Consider the following 13289-nt stretch of genomic DNA (forward strand, 5'->3'; position numbering starts at 1 on the left):
ACCATGTTGGCCAGGCTGGTCTCAAACTCCTGACCTCAGGTGATCCGCCCACCTCGGCCTCCCAAAGTGTTGGGATTACAGACATGAGCCACTGTGCCCAGCCTGCCCGTGTTCCCTTCATTCCAAAAAGTTACTAGTGTCTGCTTAGGGCAGCGAGACTCAAGGGTGTAGCCCAGGGTGGCTGTTGTGATCAGACCCGATGGCCCTTTCCAGGATTTGGAGGACAGGCACGTACGTTATCCTGTCTGGTCCTCACAGTAGCACATTGGGTTCAGCAGGGCAGAGTGGGACATGGCCTGGGGCTTTATCAGCAGTCCCGAGTCACTCTGGCTCACCCATCCCTGCTGTTCCTGTCCAGGCTTCTGAAAATGCTATTATTGAAAATTGTTATTTTTCAGGTAACATTATTAAGGTGTCCTTCTATCAAATTGATTCTGATGAGATGTTCACAAGTTAGAGTAGCCAAAACGGAGGAGAGTGAGTTTCCACTCATAAAGCTTTGTGACAGTCCCAAGTACATTTCCTCTGTGGAGTCATTACAGCACCACTTCATTAGTTGAAAGGCATGTCTGAAAGAAAAATTTCCTTGATTTTTCAAAGTGACTGGGACAAAAAAACAAGAGAGAGAAACCTATAGATTATGAACCTGTCAGTGTCGGAGCAAATAACTTTTCCACAATTGCTTTAAAAATAGTTCAGCCAGAACAAAGATTCTCTAGGTGAGAAGCTTTACAAATTCAGTTTTGTTTCATTTATTCAAGAAGCATTTAGTGAGAACCTTCTGTGTGCCAGGCAGTGAGAGAGAATTGGGAATATGAGCAAAGCTGGCCCAGACCCTGCCCTATGGCACTTAAAGTCTAAGGAGGACAGGACCATAAACACAAAGGCACACCCATGTGATATAGCGCTGCCAAGGGAGATGGCACAGGGTGCGATGAAAGGGTATGATGACCTTCGTTTCTCAGGGTGATCAGAGACGCTTCCCCAAGGAAGAGACAGGCCAGCATCTGGAGGATGGACAGGAGCTGCCTGTGGCTGGGAGCTTTTCGTGCTGGAGTCATTACAGGCAGTGAGAGTGATCAAGACACTATGATGTTGGCATTTGTTGTTATTGTCTAATAGTAATAACATCTAACATTTATTGGGTGCTTTTTGTACATTATCCTCACTTTATACTCATGACAACCCTCCATAGTAGGCATGGATGGCTGCCCCTTACCCCTTTCACAGGTGTGGAGACTCAGGCCCAGGTGGAACAGTAGAGTCAGTGGCAAGGGCATGATTCCCACCCCAACCCGCTGCCCCTCCCCGGCTCCTGCGCACCATGTCATCCGAGCTACCTCCCACGGGAGGACAGGATTCTCTGCACTCCCACCCACAAGCCAGCTGTGACTTCCAGCGTCTCTCGCCGACCCTTCAGGCCTGGGACACCGTACAAGCCCATGCCCTGGTAGCATGAGAGAGCCTCCCGCAGCTGGGAGGGGCCGGAGCGGTGCAGAGGGGAAACGCACTCACGAGGATGTCGACAGCCCACTGGAGGAGGGGCTGGACGCTGCTTTACACTGACTCACCACTGTTTACGTAACCCATTCAGTTGTTCAAGGGAGTCTTTCCCCTTTTTTTTTGAATGATTGAACATGTGTTATAAAACAGGATTACTTTGGTTTTGTCCCTGAATGGGTAGTAGCATTTATCATTTAAGCCTCCACATAAATGCCACTTGTTCAAGCTGTATAACCTTGGGCAAGTTACTTCCCTGAGTTTCAAGTAGGTTTTAAAATATTTGCCCTGAAGATTTGAGGAGAGATTCAGTAAGATAAAGTATATAAAGTACCTGGTAAGAACTAGGTAACCAGGAGGCAGTGGGGAAACAGTGTTGCTTGGAGAAGTGTTCATTTCTAATGGCTCACGGTGACCATTTTTGACGGTGATGATGGCTCTCTTCCAGGTAGTCTTATAATCTCAGGTAAGAGATAGACCCCTGTCACCTCGTTAGGTTCTGGGGCTGCTTTTCCACCGGGAGCCTGTAGCTCAGAGGTGGTTATGACTCTTGAAGGATGGAAATCTGAGGAATTTAAAGACCCTCAATGTTTTTCTCTGAAAACCACACCCAGTCTAGCACCTGGATGTTGGGGGGCTGAGCCACTCAAGGTCAAAGAGATATCCCAGCATGACCTTTTGAAATCAGTACCCCACCTCTTTCCAACTTGACCAGTTAATTTCCTCTCTTACTTGAGCACCAGAGCTGTATTTTGACTTGTCAAAGGTCCTTTAAGCCCTTCCTTCTCTGTGATTATTTTCTTTCTTTCCTTCCTTCCTTCCTTCCTTCCTTCCTTCCTTCCTTCCTTCCTTCCTTCCTTCATTCATTCATTCCTTTTTTTTTTTTTTAACGGAGTCTCACTCTTGTTGCCCAGGCGTGATCTCAGCTTGCTGCAACCTCCACCTCTAGGGTTCAAGTGATTCTCCTGCCTCAGCAGGAGATTACAGTAGCTGGGATTACAGGCACCCACCGCCACGCCTGGCTAATTTTTTTATCTTTAGTAGAGACAAGGTTTCACCATGTTGGCCAGGCTGAACTCCTGACCTCCAGTGATCCGCTCGCCTAGGCCCCCCAGAGTGCTGGGATGACAGACGTGAGCCACTGCGCCCGGCCTATAATCATTTTCAATATGAATAAAATGAACATGGAAGTAAAGTATTACATATTTGGAGAGCTACTTTTCCAAATACCGTTTTTGACTTTTGAAAACTGATTTTCAGTGACCAGCCGGGAGTTTCCAGTCACTGTTGTAGACATAGACTCTAGAGTAGTCTCTTACAGTCTTTTTTTTTTTTTTCCCCAAGACAGTCTCACTCTGTCACCCAGACTAGAGTGCAACAATGGCACAATCTGTGCTCACTGCAACCTCTACCTTCTGGATTCAAGCGATCCTCCATTCTCAGCCTCCTGAGTAGCTGGGACCATGGGTGCATACCACCACATCCAACTAATTTTTTTTTTTTTTTTTTTTTTTGGTAAAGACGGTTTTACCATGTTGCCCAGGCTGGTTTTGAACTCCTGGGCTCGAGTGATTCACTCATCTCGGCCTGCCAAAGTGCTAGGATCACAGGCATGAGCAACCACGCCTGGCCTTTTTATTAGTCTTTTTTTTTTTTTTTTTCTTTGAGACGGAGTCTCGCTCTGTCGCCCAGGCTGGAGTGCAGTGGCGCGATCTAGGCTCACTGCAAGCTCTGCCTTCCGGGTTCATGCCATTCTCCTGCCTCAGCCTCCCGAGTAGCTGGGACTACAGGCGCCCGCCACCGCACTCGGCTAATTTTTTGTATTTTTAGTAGAGGCGAGGTTTCACCGTGCTCTCGATCTCCTGACCTACACGTGATCCACCCACCTCGGCCTCCCAAAGTGCTGGGATTACAGGAGTGAGCCACCGCGCCTGGCCTTTCAGTCTTTTCTAACTTGTGCCTCAGGACAATTAAAAAGTCTGACATCCCTCTCAAAAAAAATTCTACCTTCAGTAGGAGGTATTGGGCTCATGCCAAGTTATAAATGGTCAGCTTTCAATGAGATTAGGGTGTTAGCACAGTAGCTAGATATGTGCACATTTTAGGGTTTCTCTTCTGTGATAGTTAAGGCAAGTCAAGACTAAAGACCTTCTGTCTAGGCAGGGAGATAGGTGGTAAATTTAAAAAGCAGCCCGCCCCCTTTTATACTCTTTTCAAGCCTAGGCCATGCAAGCTAGTGTAGGGAGCATGATTGGGATCGTGACATCATCTTTGAATTCGGACGCCTGCCTGCACATGTGTGTCTGTCATTCCAGGATTCTTTTGCCATCGTTCATTAGTTGAGTTTACAGCTGCCTCTCCAGAAAGATGACGATCTAACTATAATTGCTCATGAATCAATGAAGAGTCGGGAATGTTTTCCTGTATCAACAGATGCAAACAACACAGACTTCTTTCTGTTCCTTTTGCCCTGCTTGTAAAGAAGAGTGAATCTGAAAGTGGGGTGTCCAGGGCACTGTGTTCTGGCACTCTTTAACTCCCTTTAAGGCCGTGATGCTCTTCTTTGGGGCCTGGCGTTGTGCTTTTAGGAAGAGCTGCGTCTCCCACCGTCCCCCCTCCTCCAGGCAATAGGGTGCAGGGGAGCTGCCTCTGTCCTAATTGCTCTCTTCCCTGATTGTGTAGTCTCTCATCCTCTATCTTGTCCTGTTTGTAATCAATCACCAGCTAGATGACTGCTCCTTAAATATTAACTTCTAAATTATGCTAACATCTAAGTATTAAGGTTCTCCTTTCTTGCTATTACTTGGCTCTTAGAGATTTTACTTCTCCACAGTTCTTCAAGAATAGACATCTGAATGGGATAACAACTGTCACAGAGTAGGGTAACACTGAACCTGTGTCTGTGGATATGCCTAGCTGGGCATGGTGGCTCACACCTGTAATCCCAACACGTTGGGAGGCCAAAGCAGGAGGATCACTTAAGCCCAAGAGTTTGATAGATGCATTTAGTTTTGGGGGGGTTTGCTTGTTTAGTTATTATTTCAGAAGTAATTATGTTCATTTCAGAAAATTTAGAAAATAGAAAAAGAACAAAATAAAGGGGTGTTTCATAGCCATATTTTTTGTATTACATATATTCTTGATTTGGCTTTGTTTACAAAACGTGCAATATATACCAGCATATCACCTAGAACTATTTTTCCACTTAATGTATTACAGCATCTTTCCATGATACAGTGCATATTCTTGTTGTGACTTTGTTTTTAATAACAATGTAATGGTTGGCCCATTGTCTGGTTCTATCATGACTTATGTAATCAGTACATATTATCAAATATTTAATTGTGGGATATTGAACTATTCAAAATTATCACATTAATGATACATAATCTTATGTACACTCTGTGATGACCATCTTTTGTGGTTTAATTTTTGCACACATTCATGACATTTTTCTTGGGCAAGATTCTTTTTTTAAGAGACGGAGTCTTAATCTCTCACCAAGGCTGGAGTGTGATTACAGTTCACTGCAGCCTTGAACCCCTGGGCTCAAGCCATCGTTCTGCCTCAGCCTCCCAAAGTGCTAGGATTATAGGCATGAGCCATTGCACCTGGTGCAAAATTCTCATAATGCAAATGTTTAAGGCTTTTGATATATACTGATAAGTCATCCCTCTGAAGACGCTGTCTGAAGCGGTGCTCCCACCTACTATATCTGGAAGTTTCTATTTTATTACCATCCAAAGTGATGAATGTCTTATGATTATTGACCATTGGTATCTGTGACTTTCTTGTTTGATATTTTTTTTGGCGTGTTCACCTTCTAGTTTTTGTGTTTTCGAAAGAACCCTTGCACTGGGAAGGATGGTAACTGACTCTGACTTATTTGCAGCATACACTGCCGTTTTTGTGTGTGGTGTTTTTGAGTCGAGAGGCTTGGCAGCCACTGGTTCAGGGTCTCTGGTTACTGTGTTGCCCACTGGCATCCGCTGCCACCTCCTCTATGACTTGGAACAGCTTCCTGCTGAAACACGTAGGCCCTGGCCAGGTGTCCATCGACAGGAAGGCAGGGGGAGTTGTGATGCATCCACTCGTGGGAACACTGCCGGCAACTAGCAGCAGGCACCTCGCACACACGAAGCACAGCCGTTGACGCTGAGCTTGGGGGACAGAGCAGGCAAAGATGTGTGGACAGGAAGTGGATTGGCGGCTTCCAGGGGCTGGGGGTCGAGGGGAATGTGGAGTTTCCTTTTGGGGTGATGAGAAGTCCTAAAATTGATTGTGCTGATGGTCACACAACTCTGTGAACAGACTAAAAACCACTGAATCGTACACTTTAAATGGGTGAATTTGATGGCATATGAATTATATATCCATAAAGCTGTTTTTAAAAAGAAAATGGACACAAAAGTATATATATGATATGGTTACATTTATATAAAGTTCTAGGACAGGCAAAAGTAATCTATGATAATGGAAGTTAAAAAACGGTTGGGGTGGGGCAGATTGGCTGGAAATGTTCTTTGTGTTTTTAGTGGCACTTACTTGGGTATATGCAGTTGTCAAAACTCATCAAACTGGGAGAAAATGCATTCTAATCTTTTTTAAAAAACCACATGGGCCCTTAGGTCTTCCCTTTTTTTTCTTTTGCTATGATTTGAAAAAGGCTATTTTTCTTTTCTTTTTTCTCAGTTAATGGTTCTAAAGTGATTTCTTTGCTGGGTTATCTCCCCTTAACTCCTTCTCCATTGACAAGGATCCCAACCAGCCCCCACCCACCCCCACCAGCTAGCTGCTCCACCACACCTGTGGCCAGCTCGCCTTGGGAAGCCACCCAGTGCCACACGATCTAGTGACTTTAGAGAACTAGAAACAGAGTCATTCCCCAACAAACCGACTGGGAATCTGTTCTGCCGGGTATTGTAATTTGTGTGATAAACAATCATTTTGAGACTCTGGGGTTTGCCATTTCCCCTTCCAAGAGGAAGTGCCTTTACGCATTTGAAACTTCTTGACATGCCATGAAGGTATTTTTGGAGGGCCGGGGACATTTGGGAAGTCATGCAGATTACCTAAGGCAAGTGATTCTTGCGTTTATGGTGCGTGGAGAATCTGTAGGCACAGAAATGAGACTCAGCAGCAGAGGACAGACAGCACCTGCCTGCCTTCTTGTGGAAACTCAGTGGTGACAGGAGCTTTGCTCATTGCCTTTTTCTTTTGGGGGTAGGAGCTGGTCAGGCTCACCGTCGAGAAGCAGGGACGTCCGTCTCCGACCAGCCCCGTGAAGCCCAGTTCCCCTGCTGGCAAGCCTGATGGGTAGGTGCTGACTAACCCTCCTGTCGCGGGGGTCACACTCAGTGGCAAAGTCTCTACATTTGACAAGGATAGGGCCCAGGGGGTGGGCAGCATGAGGGTGGGCTGCTGGAGGCCCATATTGCTTTTTCAGTGGTTAGCATTGTGTGTATATTTCACACAGGCTTAAAGTATTGCCCATCTCAAGTTTACTCTTCAGCGTGACTGTTTCCAAGGATCATGTGTGAGCGCATCCAGTGACACATGCCAGTGCTTTTCCTGGGCAACTTCGTTTCATAATTACAAAGAACTTTTAAGGGCTTGGGTTTGGGGGATTTGACTTGAGCGCACTCTTGCTTGATCCAGAGTAAACTGAGGATGACATCGATGGTTGTAAGGGTTTATATTCATCTCTACTCCAAGCTCCTGGTAAAAATATAAAACATAAATTTGGAGCTTTTGTTTTGTTTTTGAGACAGAGTCTCTGTTGCTCAGGCTGGAGTCCAGTGGTACGATCTGGGCTCATTGCAACCTCCTCCTTTCATGTTAGAGTGATTCTCCTGCCTCAGCCTTTCAAGTAGCAGGGACTACAGGTGCACGCCACCATGCCTGGCTAATTTTTGTATTCCATGTTGGCCAAGCTGGTCTCAAACTCCTAACCTCAAGTGATTTGCCTCCTTGGCCTCCCAAAGTGCTGGGATTATAGGTGTAAGCCACTGTGCCCGGCCTGGAGCATTTTAGAGAGTCCTTAGATCATCTTCAGATGAGGAAACTGAGGTGCAAAGTTGAGGGCACAGCCAAGCTCCAGTAGCTCCTTAGCAACCAAACCAGAACCCCAGAGCTCTGTATCCAGGGAGCCTGCTCTTCAGCCCCACCTCACCCACCATGTTCTACCCAGTCACATCCTCACCCTCTCAGGGCCTGTATGTGCTCATCCCATCTTTGACCTTCTGTAACCCCAAGTTCTTCCCAATTCTGCAGCCCAGCAGAGCTCCCCCTGACAGACCGTGAGGTAGAAATCCTAAACAAGACGACCGGGATGTCACAGTCAACTGAGCTCCTCCCAGACGCCACAGATGAAGAGGTCGCGCCCCCCAAGCCCCCTCTGCCTGGCATTCGGGTGGTTGATAATAGGTAATTACCTTCCTGTTTGTCCAGTGCCTCCCATGGCAGAATGAGCAAGAAAGGGAGGAAGGCAGGGCTTGGGCCCTTTCCCCTCAGTGCTCGGGGCTTGGCCCCCCTTGGGAGGCTGACTCTGGAGGTGTTCCCACCCCGCCCAGCCCTCTCTGGCCACCCTGAGCTCTCCTGAAGGCCTCCTTGTGCCCTCAGCCCAGGGAGACCTGGTATGATTTATTATGAAAGAAAAAGAAAGGGTTGTTCTTTTTCGTTTATTTGGTATTTACAGGTTTTACTTTGGCGGAGGGGAGTAGGCAGGAGTTGAAGTGTGAACACTGGGTGTGGAGAGTCTAGTAATGAAAGAGCCCCACATCCTGTACCCCAATATCACGCTGAAGAGCTTTGGTGAGTGTGGTTTGGTCTGCCTGGACGTTTCGGTCTGTTTCAGTCCTCCACCAGCATTGCCACCCAAGAAAAGACAGTCGGCACCGTCCCCTACCCGAGTGGCTGTGGTGGCCCCCATGAGCCGAGCCACCAGTGGCTCCAGTTTGCCTGTTGGAATCAATAGGCAGGTAATGCAGCTCGTGTTCGCTTCTTGGGAAGGCAGGGAGGGGGTGGGGGGCTCAGGGATTTGCTCCTGAAGCTGAAAGAAACCCATGGTCTTCAGTCGCTGGTGTTTTGTCACATCGAGGGGTGTGAGACCTTGTACCCATGCCTCTCATTCCAGGACATGATCCAGATTCCCATATGGGGATAAGGGTCAGGGCAGGGAGGCCAGAGCCAAAGGGTGTCTCCTGGGGATAGGTGAGCCCAGCCCCAGAGCCCTCCCTGGTCACACCCCCCACCAACTCCAGGTGGCTGCTTCTCTGCTGTATGTGTCCTTCAATTGCTGGCGTCAGAGGTGGTTTTTGAGTTTGCCTGGCAGTATTTCCTTCTCTAAGTAAATGCACCGGTTGCCTCACCCCTGGTCTCTGCCACCGTTTCTCAGAAGTGACTTGGCTTTGTTTTTCTTTTTCCGTTTAAGGATTTTGACGTTGACTGTTATGCACAGAGGCGACTGTCAGGAGGCAGCCACTCATATGGTGGAGAGTCGCCCCGCCTCTCCCCTTGCAGCAGCATAGGCAAGCTCAGCAAGTCAGACGAGCAGCTGTCCTCTCTGGACAGGGACAGTGGGCAGTGCTCCCGGAACACAAGCTGTGAAACACTAGGTGAGCCGCCAGCATCCTCCTGTTCCATCCTGTCTTGGTGGCTTCTCTGGGGCCATACAGTCCTGGGTGGGAGTCCCAGGTCATGCGATCATTGACTACGTGACTTTGGCCAACTTGTTTAAAATCTGAGCCTCAGCTTCCTCATCTGCAAAATAAGGATAACAGTATCTGCCTCCCTAGGAAGTTGAGCATGTAAATGAAATCACAACGTAAAACGACAGCCTAGATATTCAAGCGGTAACTGTTGTTAGTTCATCTGTCAGTGGGTAATTTGACTCTCTTTACCAAAATTAAGAGCCATTTGTGTTGAGAGCTTTAAATGAAGGGGTGGGGGTCCTGACAACACTTGACAGAGGCTGAAGGGGAGAGAGCCACATGAGCCAGCCTTCTCCTTAGTCAGCGCTGAATGTGTGCTGTGCGGGCCCCTCCCGTCGGCCGGGCAGGGGGCTTAGAGAGCAGGAAGCTGTTTGTATCCTGTGAACTAGATATTTTCACTTCTGAGAATGTATCCTAGGAGCATAATCAGCGATTAATAGCAAGATTTCATTGGTAGGAAATCAGGTGAATGATGGTACATTCATTTGCTGGAATAATCTGTAGCTATTAAAAATTGCTCATAATATATTGATAACTGGAAAAAGTACAGGGCCATTTACATATTTTCATAGTATTCTTAATTTTTTTTTTGAGACAGAGCCTCACTCTGTCACCCAGGCTGGAGTGCAGTGACACTATCTGGGCTTACTGCAACCTCCGCCTCCCAGGTTCAAGTGATTCTCCTGCCTCAGCCTCCCAAGTGGCTGGGACTACAGGTGTGCACCACCACGTATGGGTAATTTTTTTGTATTTTTAGTAGAGGCGGGGTTTCACCATGTTGGCCAGGCTGGTCTTGAACTCCTGACCTCAGGTGATCCGCCCGCCTCAGCCTCCCAAAGTGCTGGGATTACAGGCGTGGGCCACCGTGCCCAGCCAATTTTTGTATTTTTAGTAGAGAAAATGGTTTCATCACATTGGCCAGGCTGGTCTTGAACTCCTGGCCTCAAGTGAGCAGCCCACTTCAGCCTCAATAAGTGCTGGGATTACATTCGTGAGCCACTGCGCCCAGCCAATTTTTGTATTTTTAGTAGAGACAGGGTTTCGCTGCATTGGCCAGGCTGGCCTTGAACTCCTGACCTGAAGTGATCGGCCTGCCTCAGCCTTGCAAAGTGCTGGAATTATAGGCGTGAGCCACCACGCAGCCCTCAGTTGGGCTTTTTCAAAAAGGAATCCTAGAAGCAAAAGAGGCATTTAAGGAAATACATCAAAATGTAAATAGAAAATACAGTTAGATTACGGGGTTGTGGGTGATTTTTATTTTCTTGATGTAATTTGCCACAGTTTCTGTGATGGTTGTGTATTTTTCTTTTTTTTTAAGTAAGAAATGTAAAAAATAAGAAAAGTATAGCAAACAGCCATATTCCCATCTGGTTTGCTTTTATAATCAGGGAGAAGAATGAAGAATATAACATGTAAATATAAACGAAACCCTGGAGACATGTCTTTGTCACACACCCATGAGCAAGCCGGCGAGAGGTGGGCAGCGGGGGCTGGCTGCTCCTGCAGGGCCTCTGGCTAACGGGTCTTTTTTTTCCCCTGTTGTAACTGCAGACCACTATGATCCCGACTATGAATTCCTCCAGCAAGACCTCTCTAACGCAGACCAGATACCTCAGCAGACGGCCTGGAACCTTAGCCCGTTGCCAGAGTCTTTGGGGGAGTCTGGGTCTCCATTTGTTGGCCATCCTTTCCAGCTGCCTCTTGGCAGCCATCCCCAGCCAGACGGACCTCTGGCCCCAGGGCAGCAGACAGATACGCCGCCTGCTCTCCCCGAGAAGAAGCGCAGGAGTGCAGCCTCCCAGACGGCGGACAGCTCTGGCTGCAGGGTGTCCTACGAGCGGCATCCCTCGCAGTACGACAACATCTCTGGGGAGGACCTGCAGAGCACGGCCCCAATCCAGTCCGTCCCCTATGCGCCCTTTGCTGCTATTCTCCCCTTTCAGCATGGAGGTTCCTCAGCCCCTGTCGAATTTGTGGGTGATTTTACTGCTCCTGAATCAACGGGTGACCCAGAAAAACCACCTCCTCTACCAGAGAAGAAAAACAAACACAGTAAGCTTTTGTTGCACTGTTGTCAGGAAGTGCATTTTATAACCTGAAATGGCAGTATGTTTTCTTTCAGCATTAGACCAGAAGCAAATCAGTGGCCTCATTATTTCATAAAAGATAGGCCAGCCAGGTATGTCGACACTTCTGGGAGCCAGGTTTTCTCATTACAGGTGATCGTTTTTAAAGCCTGATCAGCTGATCTCTCCTTTACAGTTTCCGTACAGTCTCAGGCCAATTCTCCACGTAGCCCGAGGGCTTCTCCTCTTTAGATGGCAGCAGTTGACCTTCTGGCCTGATCACAGTGACAGAGGGGAACAAGTGTCCTGGCATGCAGGACAGCATTGCAGCAACATCTGCATAGAGCGAGGTGGATATGTGAATTTCAGCAGAACTTACCTAGTGTCCACAGAGTGATTGTCTAAGGACCCTGTCTAGAGCACGCTGTCTCTGTTCATGCTCCCAGAATGACGTGGGAGCTGAGGTTGGCCAGCAGAAGTAATTGAGGACACTTCTTGGACCAAACATTTTAATATATGATGTTGCTGGAGCCCACGGGTGGAGCTGAAGTTTTGAATATTTTCCAACTGTAAATCTGCCATAAAAGTAATAAGGAGAGTTCTCCTGGAAATTCTGTTTTCTCCTAGCTCCCCTCACTGCCCCACACTTCTGGGAGTTGCCTGGCCCTCTCTGTCCCCGCCCTCTCCCCGCTTCACTAGCATAGTTCTGCTTCGATTTTCTTGGCAGCACAGCTGTCACCGTTTCAATGTGTGTGGTCACGTTAGCCCCACAGCCCCAGGCTTCCCTGGCCTCAGTTGACATATCCAACAGAGAACTTCTGTGAACTAGAAATGGAATCTCTACTCCAAATTCCCAAATGAGAGCATCTGAGCCCAGCTTAGAACTGGGCCCCATTCTCAAAGAAGGGAAGACCTGGCTTGGTTCAGTCCAGCAAGGATCGCCCTGAGGGCCGGCTGCGTGGTCTCCAGAAGGCTGCGGCTGAGATGGTGTCATGTATCCCCAGCTCCTCGGTGGGTGTTGCCCAGCTTGTGTGATGGCCTCAGCAGTGGTCCCCCAGCTAGAGGGAGGGCTGGCTCTGTGGGACTAATGATGTCATCCCCATCTGTCGTGTATATTCGCTCATCAGAAACCAGGGCTCCCGCAGAGGAGTGTGCAATGACAATGCCAGAAGCATTTCCTTCTCTTCCCCTCCCTCTGCATGGACAAGTGTTTAAAGAGCTGTTGGCCTCCCCCTTCACCCCTGTTATCTTGGGCTACATGCCACTCAGGCTCACCCCCTTTCCTTCCCTAGGGGAGGGGTCCTCTGAGCTCAGACACTGGGCAGGATGGCATCCTTACAAACTGCAGCAGATGCCAGAGAGCCTTACCCTTCCAGCTCCTAGAACAAGTGTGGGCGGCGGTCCTCATGCAGGGTCTGTAGAGGGGAGAAGGAAAGGGAGGGGTAGCCAGTGTTTCCTTTCAAACAGTCTCAAGTGGCTGAAAATCCCCAGTAATTTAGGCCACCATTTTGAGGCTTTAACCCATTCATCAGTGTCTCCAGCACTGGAGCCTGCAAACCTCTAAAAAACTCCTGAGCTGCAGCCATGGCGTGCCCTGAGCTAAAGCTTCACACGCCCTGTCGAAGGTCATCGTGACAGCCACCTGCAAGGCAGGCCCTATTAGCTCCAATTTCATAGGTAGAGAAACTGGAGCTTAGAAGAACTGAGTATTGCCCAAGATCAACAAGCAAGTGGGGCACGGATCTGGGACTGAGAGCCTGACCTGAGTTGTACAAGCCTGTTACACTTCCTCCCAAGCCAAGGAGGAAGGGATTCAGCCCTCCTTCCTTGAGATCCCATCCAGTTTTCAGTGTTGACCCCTATGCAGGGGGTGGTCTTCTCCATACTCTGTGAAAGAGCCCCAAACTTAGGTACCCTGAGCCTCAGTCCTAGTCCCCAGTCTGCTCTTCACTCCCCGAGGGGACCCTCAGGTGACCTTGTGGAAAATGCCTCAAAATTGCTTTCAGGGAAA

The 13289-nt window shown here is 48.3% G+C and overlaps 1 protein-coding gene across 2 annotated transcripts in view; it reads left to right on the plus strand.

The window, feature by feature from the left end:
- The window catches only part of RAPGEF1 (Rap guanine nucleotide exchange factor 1), a 159176-nt gene that overhangs the window by 97649 nt on the left and 48238 nt on the right, over positions 1-13289 (plus strand). For both annotated transcript variants that reach the window (XM_025359107.1, XM_025359106.1), the window contains exons 6-10: positions 6728-6816; positions 7774-7926; positions 8357-8480; positions 8933-9116; positions 10764-11264. In XM_025359107.1, the coding sequence (XP_025214892.1) occupies positions 6728-6816; positions 7774-7926; positions 8357-8480; positions 8933-9116; positions 10764-11264 (1051 nt within the window). The remainder of the gene's footprint in view (positions 1-6727; positions 6817-7773; positions 7927-8356; positions 8481-8932; positions 9117-10763; positions 11265-13289) is intronic.

This window comes from Theropithecus gelada, chromosome 15 (genome assembly GCF_003255815.1).
Source record: "Theropithecus gelada isolate Dixy chromosome 15, Tgel_1.0, whole genome shotgun sequence".
Classification (NCBI taxonomy): Eukaryota; Metazoa; Chordata; class Mammalia; order Primates; family Cercopithecidae; genus Theropithecus; species Theropithecus gelada.